General features: G+C 50.8%; 1 protein-coding gene and 1 non-coding gene across 2 annotated transcripts in view; both read left to right on the forward strand.

Moving 5' to 3' along the window:
- The first annotated feature begins 1778 nt into the window (after positions 1 to 1778).
- On the forward strand, positions 1779 to 1908 carry LOC119515025. The gene has a single exon (XR_005212923.1). It is a non-coding gene; the product is annotated as a small nucleolar RNA SNORA33 (small nucleolar RNA).
- Positions 1909 to 3514: 1606 nt separating this feature from the next.
- Positions 3515 to 15686, forward strand: part of RPH3AL (rabphilin 3A like (without C2 domains)) — a 192960-nt gene continuing 180788 nt past the window's right edge. Inside the window, exons 1-4 of the mRNA XM_037810480.1 lie at positions 3515 to 4350; positions 7890 to 8002; positions 11451 to 11594; positions 14179 to 14308. Coding sequence (XP_037666408.1) covers positions 7926 to 8002; positions 11451 to 11594; positions 14179 to 14308 — 351 coding nt within the window. The 5' untranslated portion in view covers positions 3515 to 4350; positions 7890 to 7925. The remainder of the gene's footprint in view (positions 4351 to 7889; positions 8003 to 11450; positions 11595 to 14178; positions 14309 to 15686) is intronic.

The raw sequence follows: 15686 nt of genomic DNA on the forward strand, positions 1-15686 counted from the left end.
CCATGAATTTGCTTGTTCTAGATATTTCACATAAGTGGAATCATACAGTATTTTTCTTTTTGTGTCTGACTTATTTCACTTAGCATAATGTTTCCAAGGTTCATCCATTTTGTCACATATGAGAACTTTCTTTTTTGTGTCTGAATATTTCCTTGTATGGATATGCCACATTGTGTTTATCCATTCATCTGTTGATGGGCACTTGAGTTGTTCCCACCTTTTTGCAGTTGTGAATAATGCTGCTAAGTTCATTGGTGTACCAATGTCTGCCCAAGTCCCTGCTTTCGATTCTTTTGAATAGGAGTGGTGTTTCTGGGTTATATGATAATTATTAACTTTCTGAACAACTGCCAAATTGTTTTTCACAGCTGCTGCTCTTTTACATCCCTGACAACGTGTGAGAGTTCCAGTTTCTCCATGTTCTCACCAACACTTGTTTTCTGTTTCGTTTTGTTTTAAATAATAGCTATCCCAGTGCATGTGAAGAGGTATCTCATTGTAGTTTTGATTTGCATTTCTCTAATAGCTAATGATGTTGAGCATCTTTTTGTATGCTTCTTGGCCATTCATGTATCTTCTTTGGAGAAATGTCTCTTCAAGTCTTTTGCCCAGTATTTAACTGTGTTGTTTGTCTTTTTGTTTTTGAGTGATAGTTTTCTATATATTCTGGATATTAAAGCCTTATCAGATACATGGTTTCCAAATATTTTCTTCTATTCTGTAGGTTGTCTTTTTGCTTTATTGATGATGTCCTTTGAAGAACAAAAGTTTTTAATTTTGATGCGGTCTGGTTTGTCAATTTTTTTTTTCTTTTGTTGTTTGTGCTTTTGGCTTTTGGTGCCATATCTAAGAGTCCATTGCTAATACACAGCTAATACTAAGTCATAAAGATTTTCCCCTATGTTTTCATCTAAGAGTTTCATAGTTTTATCCCTTATATTTTGGTTGTTGATCCATTTTGAGTTAATTTTTTATATGATGTGAGGTAGGGATTTTCCCCTTTTTTGAGGAAAACTTGAGGCAAGAGAGAATTTATATGACCCACCCAGGTCACTCAGGTCTCCAAGGCCAGAGTTCCCACCAGATTTTGAGTTTCACGAAGTCTGTTAAGGAAATAGAAGGTAAAAGAAAGAAAAAGCCTTTTTTCAAGTGGATGCAAGAGTCCATGGAAAGGAGGCCTTTTTTTAGTGCCTAGGGAACTTGTATGCATTATTGAAACCAACTTATTAGAGATTTACAGATAGTCAGTTTCTTCCATCTTTGAGTTCTGGGTTCAAAAATACAAAGTCCCTATTGGTTAATCAGGACACAGCTGCCTTCAAATAGAAATTTCTGTGGTGATCAATTGTGGATGCAATTTGCTAAGAGCAGGCATGAGGCTTTAAGAGACTAAGAATGTTACTATAGTAAAAGTTTTCGTAAAGATACATTTGAAAATAATACATTTCCTTTCTCTTTTGGGAATTTGCAGTGAGAAAATAATCAGAGATATGCACAAAGTCTTATCATTCAGGATATTCATTTTAGTGTTGAATATAATAGAGAAATTGGAAACAACTTATACACCTCCAAACAGGAAAATGTTAAAGATTTATGATATCCAGAATACTAAGTTACAATTAAAAATCATATTTTTGAAGAATTTTAATAATATGGGAAAGTACTATATGATTTGAAAACAGAATAAAAGTGTTCATAGCAGGAATCAAGTTTTATTTTAAATCTATACATAAATACCTAGAACAAAATTGGAAGGCATTACGTTAAAATGTTGAGTCAAACCAGCCAATAACTCGGCTTACCTGAGTGTTTTTCTGCAGAAATTTAGAGAAAGCTGGTGATAGTAAAGCCATGTTACAAGCCTTAAGGACACTGCAGTCCTTAGGATCCCTGAAAATGGCTGCAACACATCGTGTCATTAAAGCTTTATTCTAACTAGTGCCAAGAACTTAGTGAAGCTCTCCAATGTTAGCAAGAAGTCACATTTAAAAAAAAAATGTTAAGAGTTATCATTTGGCATAACTATGTTATCATACTGTGGACAGTGGATTGTATATCATGGATGATTGTATGGTGTGTGAATGTATTTCAATAAAACTGAATTTAATAAAAAAAAAAAAGGAGTTATCATTTGCAGGGTGGGATGATGAGTAAGTGTGGGGGTCTTTCCTTTATACTATCCTACAGTGACCTGGCTCTGCAGAGACACCCAGCTGTGGCTGGCAGAGGCTGTAGCATTTGTCTGCAGTGACAAATACCCAGAGTGACTGCAGGGGGAGAAGAATCCCATTCCCTGCAAGAATGTGTTTGTTTTCACAGATCTGTCTCAGGAAATTGCCTGGGGCTCATCAGCCTCCATCCCCTAGGCACGTTCTCCGGAAATCGGCACCAGGAAACTGTTCCCCGTCCCTGCAGGGTTCCCCGAGCTGCCCGGGGCATGGGTGCGCCCGAGGGGTGAGCCAGCCCAGGAGTAGCCCCTACGCTGCAAATTGTCCCCCGGGGCGGGTGGAGGCGGCACCCAGAAGTCCTCGCGGGTGTCCGGGCCCTCCGCGGGGAGAATATTCATTCATTCCAGCTGTCAGAGGGAGCCACTGCGGGCTCACCACCCGCTGGGGAATCTCCAGGAACAAACTGCCTATGAGTCAACAAGGCACCGAGACTGGTTAGCCCCCACTGCCGGCTCCGAGTTGGTCTGGTTTTTCTTAATTCCTCCTTCCCAGGAAGGGCCATCTCTCCAGCGGAATACAGTTCGGTGTAGATGAGTTAGCGCCTCATTTGGCCCAGGTCCTGGGCTGGGCACGCCCTGCAGGGGGAGAAGCAGGACGCGGGCTAGTGGGGAGGGAAGGTGGAAGAGAACGTCCCCCCCCACCCCACCCCACCAAGGGTCTTCCTTCCCCAGCAGCCTGGACCCATGCTCATTGCATCACCCACACGTGAGCACGCATACACACCCACGCATGAGCACCCGCGAGCACACAGACGCAAGCACACAGACGCGAGCACACGTGTGAGGATATTTGCACGGGATCACATATACACACAAGCTCACGTGAGCATGTGCACGTGTGATCACATGCATCCACACACACACACAGCACCCACACCCCCCTCTCTCCTTCAGCCTCTCTTGTCACAGCACCGCTGCAAGGGCCTCAGAGACAGACCTGGCCCTGCTGTGCCCCTTCCCTGCCCCTAGTTTACAGAAGCGAGCAGAGCTCTGCCGAGCCTTCTTTCCACAAAATCTCCCTGCCGCTGCTCCCCTCCAGGCCCCTTGGCTGATCCCGTCCTTCCCCTCGTGAATCTGTGAGTGCACCTTCCCTGCTTTCTCGTTCGCCTCCTGTAAGCCCCTGTTTTGTTGCCCTGTTAATTAGTTTTTGTCCAGGATGAACTGACATGTATTCATGGCTGACTCACGTAGCTCTGCTCTTTGGGGGTTGTAAGGACCCAGCTCTTCCGAGCACGAGCACGAGGCTGGAACTTGAGGAGGGCCCCCCCCGCCCTCTTCCACGAGACCCCGCGTGGAGCAGAGCAGAGAGGGGTGTGGGAGGGTGGTGGGCTCCCAGCTTAGCTGGAGGAGTCCGCTGGTAAAGGGGAGGGGGCCAGCTGGGGAGACCCTCATCCTCTGCAGGGTGGGGAGCCGGTTGTGGACGCCAGCTCACACCGATGAGGTCTGGAGAACCCCAGCAGGCTCTGTCGGCCGTTTCCTAAAACGGGCCTCTCCGAGTTGCCCTTCCTCCCCGCCATCTGTCCGGAGGTTGCTCTGTGCGGGCAAAGGACAGCGGTGCCTTCTGGGGTGCCAGCCGTGGTCACGGACGGGCACCGCAGTCCCGCAGCGGGCGCCTGACCTCTCCTGGGTTCTCGTGTGTGACCTTCGCTCAGAGCCTCCCTGTGGACGTGCCTGGCCGTGAACTTACCATCGGAACCATCTGCCCAGATAGTGCCCACAGCCCGCACCTGCCGTCTCCCTTGACTGTACAGCAGCTGGCGCTGACCCTTCCCTGAAACTCCGGGAGTGAGAGGGGCTGGGGTATGGGGGATTTAGTTGTTGTGTCCTCCCCTCCCCGCCCTGGGAGCTGACCAGACTGGGGGTGGGGGGCAGGCGTCCAATTCCCACCTCCAAGGTTGGAGGCTGCTGGCCTAGGTTGGGGCACTGGTCCCACCCCGGGAGCCCTCTTGAGTCCTTTGCCTGCCACCGCACCTCCCTCATGTAGCTCTGCACCGTCAGAATCCCGGGTCAGGAGTGCCCGGGGCGGTCGGCCCAGCCTGGCATCTCGGCTTCCTGGGTACCGATGAAGAAACTGATGCCCAGAGAAGATAACTGACCTCCTTCCTGCCCGCCAGCAAGCTCACGTAAGAGCACAACTGTCCACGGGTGTTTCTGTCCTGGTGGAGTTTTCCTCCCACCTTCTTCACTGCCACAGACCCTCCCCACATCAGTCATGGCCGGTGACGTGATGTGGGGAGATAATAACCTGGCTCCGAGGTAGCAGACCACACAGCGAGCTGCATCTCTCATCCTTCAAACAGCAAGAATAATGACTAGATTTAGGAAGACAAAGCACAGGACAGCCCATGGGTGGCGGCAGTTGATAAGATGTTTTGGCTCAAGTTTAAAAACAAAGTAGTAACAGACTCCAAATGGGTCTGGGGACAGAGACATGTTGATTTGGGGGTTCCCTTGCCAGTGATCCCAGAACTCTGGCTCTGCTAGAAAGTGACCCCCCAAAACAAAAGGGAGATTGTTTATTCCCTAGCGATTCATTTGGGGGTGATTTCTTGGGGGTCTCTGAGGAGCTGCTGCATCTCCCACCTGTGTTCCCCGTTGCCTTCTCCTGGGTGTCCCTGACCTGTCCCCCCTAAAAGGAGATGAAGGTTTGAGCATCAGAGTACAGGGGCCTCCCCTGCCCCCCACCCTCCTCCACACCCTTTTGGTTCAGCAGCTTCTGCGGAAGATGGGGTCTTCCCACGGAGGAACCACCACCCCAAGCCTTCCTGGCTTGTGGCCTCTCCCCTGGAGTCACCACTGGTGAACCCCTGATTCTCGGGGGTGCCCAGCAGAGCAGAGGGGCCATCTCCACACTGGCCGTGCCCAGCTGCGGCAGGACGGGGAGGAAGGCTCGGAGATTTCCAAGAGTCTCGGGGCGGGGGGCACCCTGCAGGAGGCACGGTGACCATGAGGCTGACCGCTGGACACCTGGACACCCAGTTTTGCCTCTCTGGGGTTGGGGAGACCCCTTCACTTTCCTTTTCTTGAAACTCCCAATTTTTTTTTTTTTTTAGTAAAGGAACAGAGCTATTGACTTGTAGTACATTTTAAGTGTTACCTTTGAATAGAGTAACGCTTTTAACACCCACACGGAGCAATGTGTCTGCGCTATTCACAAAATAACAGAAATTTATTAACCAAACACAAACTAGAGTGTGCTGAAGGCTGAAAATGGGACACCGGGGTAAAGTTCTTGATGCACGTATCTTCTTTTGACCCTGTCTGTGTCTTCCTGGCTTTGATGTTCACCTCATCTGGGAGACGGTCAAGACTTTAAATCTGAGGAAGCCCTTGGTGACTGTGGCACCCAGCGCCCCCGAGCCCTGTGCTGCCCGGGTCCCTTTCCCGTCACCCCGTGATGGGGTGTCAGGTCCACCTGGAAGAGCAGGCGCCTGGCCCTGCCCAGCGGGTGGCGTCCAGGGCGGCCGAGGGTCAGCCTGCCCCCTGCTGGCCATCACGGAGATGGACAACTTTGGTCTGGACCAGCCGGTCACAGAGTGTGGTCCAGGGCTCCTTCGGGGGCCCTGGCACCTTTCAGGGCATTTACAGGGTCAAAATTGCTTTCATAAAAATAGTAAGTTGTGTGGCTTCATGTTCCCCCAAGCATACAGAAGATGAAAAGTTCACTGATGAGGTTCCAGATGCCACTTTGGGACTCATCTTTAAGAAAAGACTGTCTGTTGAGTTTTTGTACAGTAGCAGAGAAGAATATTCACAATTATCCAGAAAGGCTATTAAAACACTCCTCCCTTTTCCAACTACGATACACATTTGTCAGAGGCTGGCTGTCCTTCGTGTGCTTAAAGCAAAAAGCATGTCGCAAAAACTGGAGTGAAGAAGCGGACAGGAGCACCAGCTGTCTTCTGTTAAGCCAGATATTACTTGTGTAAAAATGTAAAACGATGCCATTCTGCTCACTAATTGTTTTCATTTTGAAAATAGTCATTTTCATAAAATATGTTAATTATGTATTTGAGTTTTTTTAATTAAATAAATAATTTAAAATGTTTTTAAGTTTTAATTTCTAATATAGTAAATATCAGTAGATAAACCCACATAAACAAAAATTCTTTAGCATCCTCAATTTTTTTTATAATGGTTTTATTGAGATAAAATTCACATACCATACAATTCGCTCTTTGAAAGTATACAATTCAGTGGTTTTTACTATTCTCACTGATTTGTGAACCCCTGGCAGCCACTAATTTTCTGTCTCTATGGATTTGCCTATTCCAGAAGTTTCACGTAAGTGGAATCATATAATATGTGACTTCTGATGACTGCTTCTTTTACTTAGCATAATATTTTCAAGGTTCATCCACATTGTAGCAAGCATCAGTATTTTTATGGCTGAAGTAATATTCCATTTTATGTATATACCACATTTTATTTATCCATTCACCTGTTGATGGATAGTTGGGTTGTTTCTACTTTTTAGCTATTTTGAATAACACTGCTCTGAACATCACATACAGGTTTTTGTGTGAACGTATGCTTTCAGTTCTCTTGGGTATATTTACCTAGGAGTGGAATTGCTGGGGCATGGTAACGTGTTTAACATTTTAAGGAAGTTTTTATTTTCCATCCTCAGTAATTTTTGTAAGTGTAAAGGGTCTCTGGGTTTGAGAACCGCTGGTACAGATGAGGTTAGACCAGGGAGTCTGGATGACTCGGTGCAGCCCCTCACCCTTGCTAGGGGGTTGAGATATCCTCAAACTCATTTCCTCTCCCCCTCCCTCCCTCTCTTTTCTCGTCTCTCCCTGCCCTTCCTCCTTCTTCCCTCTCTCCCTCGCTTCTCTCCCCTCAACACATACGCCCCTCAGAATGCCTGAGCAGGACCCTCATGTCCAACGAGATGGTTGGACCCTTGGTGGCGAGGAGAAAGCTGGCTAAGCTAGATTGTGCCTCAGTTAGCTGTGCAGAAGCAATGGCGCAGGGTCCTCATCCTGCAGGGCTGTGGGAGGCTCCGTTTCCATCGTGGTCCCTGTGGCTGGTGCCCCCTGGAGTTGCACTGAGCGGTGGTCCTGGCTGCAGCTGCCGCCCTGGGATCCATCGACGTGAACCCTCGTGGGGAGCAGAGCTCCTGCAGGCCTTGGTGGTTGAGCTGGAGACGGTGCCCAGCTTCAGCCACCCCTGTGTGCTCCGGGTCCCCCAGTTTGGGCACCAGTGTAGGGGTTTGCCCAGGCCGTCTGGCCACCCGCCCCTGACCCGGGCCCCTCCTGCAGGGCCACGTGCTGAGTACAGCTGGGGCTGTACTTGGGAGGTTCAGGGATCAAACGCCCGCCAGGGCTTGCCAGCACGGTCCACAATTGTGCAGGGTGTGCCACTTCTCTCCTTTCCGCTTCTAACCGTTTGATGTCCTGCCAGGCAGGCCTACTCTTGTCACTTAGCCATGTGACCCACTCACTTATCCCTCCCAGAATTTTGAAATAGGAGCTTTGAGTGAGCAGTGTTTAGCCTGATCCAAATGGTGGGGTTCCCAGGCATCAGTAGGGGATGACGTGGGGGTGGGGGATAAGTTGGAAGTGCCACCTATTTGGTGCCCCAAAGATCAGAGGGTCTGTGTCTCCCATCTATGACCCAGCCAGTGACACTCACTCTCTGTCTCTGTGTCTCGTCTCAGATGTGACTCTCTGCCCCAGGCTGGGTGCTCCAAGCCATGGCGGACACCATCTTCGGCAGCGGGAATGATCAGTGGGTTTGCCCCAATGACCGGCAGCTGGCCCTGAGAGCCAAGTGAGTACCTCTGAGACCCTCCCAGACCTTCCCGTCTCTCGGCCCCCCTTCTTCTCTCCCTTCTTTGGCAAGATTCATTCCCAGGCACCCAGAAAGAGGAGCTGGGAGAGAAGTGCATATCTAATGTTCGCCACACAGCGGGCCCTGAGCTGGGCGCTGAGCAGCTGTGTGCTTGCTGAGCTACCATTTCATCCCCATTTCACAGATGAGAATGAGGCCGAGCTCCCTGCCCAAGTCACTTAACTTGTGAGTGGCAGGGCTGGGGCCCAAACCTGGCTCCGTCTGCCTCCCACGTCTGTGTTCCTTCTATCACAACAGGCTGCAGGAGCCATCCCTCTTCATTTGCCTTCTTTGTTGCCAGTCTAAATTCCTGTCACTGAGCTGTAAGTCCACAAGCCCCTTAAGGCAGGGGCTTTGGATCTCTGGATGCTCACTTCATAGCTCGGTGCCTGGCACAGACGGACAGACCAAGTCAAATTTCTCTCATGAATGAAGAGCTTGCCCTCTGGCCGAGGAGCAGCAGCCAGCTTCTGTCATTCCCAGGTCTCTTCCCTGCTCACATCGGGGATGACTCTCCAGTTCCCCATCGTCCCCTTGGGGGTCGCAGTTTTCCTGTTCTCCTTCAGCCCACGGACCCCTTGGCTCTGGGTAGGTCAGGCTGTCTCCATCGTCTGCCCACCTGTGGCTGGAGACCTGGTGCTCCCAGTGGCTCTCTTGTCTTCCCTTCCCTCCCACAGCCTTCCTAGGGGTTGGAGGTGGTTCCTGGGATCTGATAAGTCCATGAGTGCCCCTTCATCTGTCCAAACGCACCAGTTATTGGAGCTAGCACATCCCCAAATAGGACCAGGTGCAAGAAATTGCAATTAAACATTATGAGCCTGCAAGGGGACAGAACTGAAACATCAAAGGGGGATAGAAAAATTAATCTGAAACACCCAAGAGGAGAGGAGTTATGCATGATTTGCAGGAATTTTTGCACGACATTAATTTGTCCCCCTTACCGGAAGGCTCCTCAAGTGAATCCCTTCAATGTCCCCCACCCAGCCCCCACCTAGCACCGCAGGGAGAGAGAACAGGGTGAAATCATCTCCTCCTCCTCCTCTCCTCTGACGACAGGCGAGACAGCCTGTCCTCTCCTACAGGCTGGGAGGGGCGCTTTCATACAGGTGCCTGGCATGACCCACCCCTGCTTCCCTCTCCAGCTCTCCCTTCAGTTCTCCCCCAGCCTCCTGTCACTCTCAGTAGCAGCCAAAAGCTGTTGTAGCACCTTTTAGAGGAAGAAACACTTTATCTCCTCCCCTGGGGTGTGCTGCCTTGTAAGGCCTGGCAGAGTCTGTGAAGGGCAGTAGTACACGCCCCTGGGCTGCTGCAGAGCTGTGCCCTGAGGGTCCCTCTGGGAAGCAGCGGGCGATTACTTTCCCCGGCTCCAGCTCAGAGCAGCCCCCCAGCCCTCCTGCCTGCCATCATACATTTTCTAAGCACCTACTATGTGCCAGACACTGGTTGCATAGCAGTGAACAAGACAAGCATGGTCCCTCAACTTAAGGAACTAGTGAGGAGAGCTGAGCCTTGTATAAATACTTATACGTGTGCAGGGGTGCTGCCCAGTGTGGGCACTGGGGAAGGCTTCCCTGAGAGTGTGAGGCTTGCATTGAGTCCTGGTGGATGGGTGAATGTCAGATGGAAATGTGGGGGAAGGACTTCCAGGCGGAAGGAGCAGCGTGTGCAAAGGCCCCGAGGTAGAGGGAACATGGCAAGCAGAGGGCCCGAAAGGAGGCCAGCATGGCTGGAATGCAGATAGCGAGGGAACAGATGGCCAAAAGGAGGACAGAGAGGTGCCCAGGGGTCCGATGGGTCAGGGCTGTCCTCCAGAGACTCATTTTCTGGAGGCAGAGAGGGCCCCACGTTGCCTTGTGTTAGTGTTTAATCCCGTTGCTTGGGCCTTATGGGAATTCTGAGAGGAGACTTCCAACCAGTCTTGGAGGGGATCAGGAAGAGCCTCCTGGCAAAGGTCATGCCTGAGAAAAGTCTTAAAAAAGAATAGGATTCACAGAGGCCGAAGGTAGATTCGAGGTGACCAGGGGCTGGGGCATGGGAAGAAAGAGGAGTTATTGCTAAATGGGTGCGGTTTCTGTTTGGGGTGATGGAAAATTTTGGAAATAGGTATTTTTCCAATTAAAAAATTGGAAAATGTTGGTGATGGTTGCATACCTTTGTGATTGTAAATTAATACCACTGAATTGTACACTAAAAAATGGTTAAAATGGCAAACTTTGTTAGGAATAATTTTTCCTCAATAAACAAATAGGAGTGGGCTGGGCGGAAAGGAGGTTTGGGGAGAAGGACAAGCACCCCAGGCACAGGACACGGCATGAGCAAAGGTTCCGAGACACACACAGCCCAGAGCACACGCTTTGTTGGTACCGCACGGCGTGCAAGGCCAGGCGAGGTGAGGGACAAGGGCAGCAGACAAGGACGGTGGGCACCACTGAAGGTTCTTTCCAGGGCCTGCAGCCCCGTCTGCCCCCAGCAGCCTCCAGGCTGCCTCCTTTGGCCAAGCAGAGGGGACCCTGCAGGGGAGCAGGATGCTAAGAAGGGACTGTGGCCAAAAGTGGGTGTCGGGCTGCGGTGGTGGTGAGCCTGGGAGGAGGGTCAGCCGAGAGGGCATCAATTGTCAGGAACCTGGTGGGGGACTGAGGGAGGGGGCGGAAAGGAGGCACGGAAGATGCTGGGGAGCCTGGAGGCCTCCTAGGCAGGCGGTCAGCAGTGGACGGGGACTCCCTGGCCAGGTGCTGCGGCCTGGGTCAGGCCCGGAGCCTCCACTCCTGCCCGTCTCCCCCACTCTTTGCCTTCCCTGGCCTGGGAGGATCATTTGAAAAATGGTTTGTGTCGGGCAGTGCATTTTTTCTTAATTGGAGAAATTAAGAGTCTAGAAGGATGCACCCGCAGATGGAGCACATTATTTCCCCTCCTGCCCTCAGACCCTCTAGTTTTCAGTGTTCTGTGAGCCTCCTCTTATCCTCAAGGTTTTTGTGGTTTTTTTTTTTTTTTTTTAACCTGTCTCGTAGTAAACCCCATTTCACATTCTCATATGACAAAATTGAAATTTTCATTCTTCTCCTGATAATCTTCCATTCTCCACCGTTGGACCCTTGCGGGCCGTGGCCCTGGCCTTCTCCACCCAGACGGGGCCCTGTGCCTGCTTCCTAAGGGCTGAGCTCATGCCACTGTCCATGCCAGGGCCCAGGGTGGGTGGCGGAGCAGGGATTAGGGCCAGGTGCCGGCCCTGTGTCCCTGTTCCCTTCACCCCTTGCCCTGACACCCAGCCCCTGGGCTGTCGAACTGACTCCATGGGGTGTTCCCAGACCAGTTTCCGGGGCCCTGTCGATGTGGCAGGCATGTGGAGTAAGCCCTGGGGATGCCGCCACGCTGTCTGTCCTCCCCCGAGGCTGCAGACGGGCTGGTCCGTGCACACCTACCAGACGGAGAAGCAGCGGCGGAGCCAGAGCCTCACCCCGGCGGAGCTGGAGGCCATCCTCCAGGTCATCCAGAGGGCCGAGAGGCTCGACGTCATGGAGCAGCAGAGAATCGGGTAAGGCCCGAGCCCAGACCGGAGCCAGCTGGGGACAGGGACACGAGGGCTTTTGGTGTGAGACCAGCAGACCGGGAGCCTGGTGGCCTGGGTCCGAGAGCCGGCTGGTCCCCAGGGGGAGTGAGTCTGAAGGTCACAGCCTCTGACCCCTCCCCAGCATCTCTGCCCAGCACCCCCGGAGCCCAGGCCTGCAGCCATCCGTGGAAGCCTCAGTCTGCCCCTGGGTAAGATGGGATGATGACCGATGTGTGCAGCCCCCTGGCTGCCAGCAGGATGAGTGAACTTTGGGGCTGCTCGTGGCAGCCGTGGTTCAGCCAAGGGGAGGAATTTCAGTCACTGCTTAACCATGAACCATCCCAGCCAAGAGGGGATGTCTCTGATGGGAGCCACTCTCCGTCCAGTTCTGAGCTGCTCTCCTGGCCTCTGGGGTCCAGACCTGATGACTGCTCAGTCTTCAAACACTGCTGTTGTGCACGTCTTTCTTTTTGTTGAATTACAAAAGTAATTCATACTTCCTAGAAAAACACAGAAAAGCCCAAGTCAGGAAACACATATTGATTTGATTCTGGTCCCCTTGTTGGTTTTTCTATTTGTAAATATATACAGTCATTTAAAAAAATCAGATCTTGTAGAAATGCACAGTTTTAGCAAGCAAAGGCGGCCCCTTGCAAAGATAACTGCTGTAGGTGCCTCAGTAATATTGACATATTACTGTCATTTTATCACAAAAAGGGTTTATATCATACATACTAGATGTATTTTCTATTTTTTTTTCCTTTCACCTAATGGGACTGCTGCCCGCCATCTCACAGACCAATGCCCAGGCCCCTGCAAGGCCCTCTTGAGTCACCGCAATGACTGACAGCCACGGGCTCCCCCAGGAGGCCTTGCTGGGGGTGGGGTTTCATTCAGGGCACCCCAGTGCAGCTTCAGTGAACCCTGTTTTCAGGCCCCGGCTGTGAGCACCGGGCTTGGCAGTGCCCATCATTGCAGATGGAGGAGGAACAGTTTGCATTTTTCTGTCACTTAGGAAACATGGAAACCAAGGGTTTTCCTGACAGAGCATCCCTAAGAACAAGTAGGTCAGGCCCCAGCCGAAGCTGGGTTTGCCCCTGGAGCCCTGCAGGGTGGAAGCCAGGGGTGCTTGCTGGGGTGTTTGCTGGGGTGCGTGCCAGGAGTGGGGGGTCACACTGCCCGGTCCGCCTGCCCCCCAGCAGCTCCGGATCATCGCGGGGACATTGTGGGCCGGACCAGGCAGACCGGGTGTGGGTCCCACCCCATTAGAGTCTGTGAGCCCCGGCAAGTGTTTGCAGCCTCTGAGCCTCAGCTTCTGGTCTTTAAAAGGGCAAGTAGTGTTCTCCTCACTGGAGGATTGCAAAGATTAGAAGAGGGAAAGTAATCACACTTGGTCCTTCATTCATTCAAGAATTTTTCACTGAGTGTCCCCAGGGCACCGGGGATACCCCGGCCATCGAAACAGAAGTGGCCGCCAGTTTCACGGAGGTTGTGCTGTAACGGGGTCACAGTGTGATGAGGACCCCGAGGAGAGGCATCACTCCAGACTTAGCAGGGGTTCAAGAAAGGCCCTGGAGACTCATCATCTAAAGGAGTTGTTTTGTTTTTTGGTTTTGTTTGTTTGTTTGCCTTCTCCAGCTTCTCTAACCACCCAGTTGCTCAAACAAAAGACCCCTCTAAGTCATCTCTGGTCCCTTTCTCCCCCAGCCCCCCAAATCTATCGCTGCCTCCGAATTACAGCCCATCCCGGCCTCCGTCCTTCTTCCCTGCCCCCTCCTCCCACTTCCCCACTTGTGTTCTCCCTGCTCTAATCCCAGCTTCCTCAGCAGTCAGAGCAAGCTTTTGGAAATGTGATTTGGATCAAATTGCTCTCCTGCTGAAAACTCTACAATGGCTTTGAGTTGCTTATAGGAAAAAAAAAATCCAAACTCCATTCTGTGACTTCAAAACCCTTGTAATCTGGCCCCTACTCACCCCTCTAGCCTCATCTTACACCAGTTTCCCTCTTGCTCACGAGCAGCAGCCACACTGGCCGCCTCGTTGTTCTGACCTGTCTCCCCCTTCCTCGCCTCTGAGCCTTTGCATGTGCTGTTCCCTCTGCCAGGAAGGCTCCCCTCCCCCCACCTCTCCACATCCTTCAGACCCCGGTTCAGATGTTCTCAGCGAGGCCTTCCCTGGTTTCCCTCTGATGTGCCCCACCCTCCCTCGGTCTTCTCTCCCAGCATCCCTACTTATTTTGATGTCATAGTGCTTCTTCCTATCTGAAACCGTTTTGCTTGTTTTTTTTTTGTTTATGGATTTTCTCTCTTTTCTGAACATATATTCCATGAAAACAGGGACCACATCTGTCTCAGGCTTGTTTGCTACAATACTCCCAGCTCCTGGAACAGTGTCTGCCACATAGTAGGTGCTCAATTAATAGTGGACGAGTGATTAGGTGTTAGCCAGGTGAAAGGGTGGGGCAGGGACCAGTGTCTCAGGGGAGGGAACAGCGCGTGGGACCTGGTGTAGCACGGGGGCGGCGGTCGGGTTGGAAGCACGTTCCCTCTGACTCCGTGTTCTGCCGTAGGCGACTGGTGGAGCGGCTGGAGACCATGAGGCGCAACGTGATGGGGAACGGCCTCTCCCAGTGTCTGCTCTGTGGGGAGGTGCTGGGCTTCCTGGGCAGCTCATCAGTGTTCTGCAAAGACTGCAGGAAGGTAAGACCCTGCTCTGGCCCTGCCAGTCTGGCCACCCAGGCCTGGACCTGCTCTGCCGCGCTGTGGCTTTGCACCCTGACTCCCTGGAGTGTGTGTGTTCACGTGGTATCCTCTGCTTCTTGGCAAGAAGGACTAAGGCATGACGGTCAGGTGGCCCAGCTTCTAGACCAGCCTTGGGGAGCGGCCCTCTGGGTCTCATGGTTCTGGGTGTGAACCCAGCTCTTCCACAAGCCGTATGACCTCAGAGAACCCAAACCTTGTGGTCCTCATTTGTAAAATAGGGATGATGATAATAGCTTCCCCAGAGAGCAGAGAAGATGAAATATTATTAGATGCAAGCCTCTTAAAACCTTGCCTGGCCCATAATTACTCAATGTTAACTGTTATCTCTAGGTAAATACTGAGGGCCAAGTGGTACGCTAGTTTTGTACTTCCTTTTCTAGAAGTCTACTCTCTTGATCCCTGTCCACTCAAAGGACAGTGATCTTTGCAGCAAGGTCAAATGGATTTTCTCTTTTTCCTATACTATATTGATTGCTTTAAATTGTGCCCCATATTAATTTGTTTCATCTTGGGTCCAAAACTTTTTTTAAAAGTAGTTTTTAGTTTTTCCTGGAGTTTCTAATTGCCTTTGTTTTCCCTACTGACCAAAGAATATTATGCCTTCCTCAAGAATCTTCAGCATCTCAATTATACTTTTTAGTCTATGGAGGCTACTTCTTTCTTTCTTTCTTTTTTTGTGGCAGAAAGCCTTCTAGACTCTTATTCCTGCTCTGGCCTAGACTAGTTGCTGTGCCGCTATTGGGAGACTTCCCTTTACTGACCTCCTTTGTTAAACACACAGTTTCGAAGATATCGTGTTTTCCTCGTTTTTTGTTTTTCACTCTTGTTTTGCTGGAACTCATCCTCAAGTAACTTCCGTGTGCCAGTCACTGTTTAAGCCTGAAGGTATTGTAGTGAACGAGACAGAAGAGGAACCTGCTCTCTTGAGATTACATTGGGTGGGGGAACCAGAAAACAAAAAGTGATAAATAAATAAGGTGATTTAAGGAAGTGTGCATTCTGGGAAGCAATAATGGGGCTAGAGAGTGACCAGTGGTGGATGGGAGCTAGCGGCTGAAAGGTCTCTAGGATACAGAGAAGTCAAAGACCTGAACCCAGACTTGTCAACTTGGAGGCCATTAGTAACCTCGACAAGGGCATTTTCACTGGCATTCACTGGAATAAGGAATTCACAATGGAATAAGGAAACTGAGGTGTAGAGAGGCTAATATACCCAATTAATAGGTGTGAAAGTCAGGACTTAAGCTAAGGCCAGGTTTTTTCGGGCTCCATCCTGTGGTGAGCTGGGCTGAGAGGTGGATTAACTGGTGACGGT

The sequence above is a fragment of the Choloepus didactylus genome, chromosome 18 (genome assembly GCF_015220235.1).
Source record: "Choloepus didactylus isolate mChoDid1 chromosome 18, mChoDid1.pri, whole genome shotgun sequence".
Classification (NCBI taxonomy): Eukaryota; Metazoa; Chordata; class Mammalia; order Pilosa; family Megalonychidae; genus Choloepus; species Choloepus didactylus.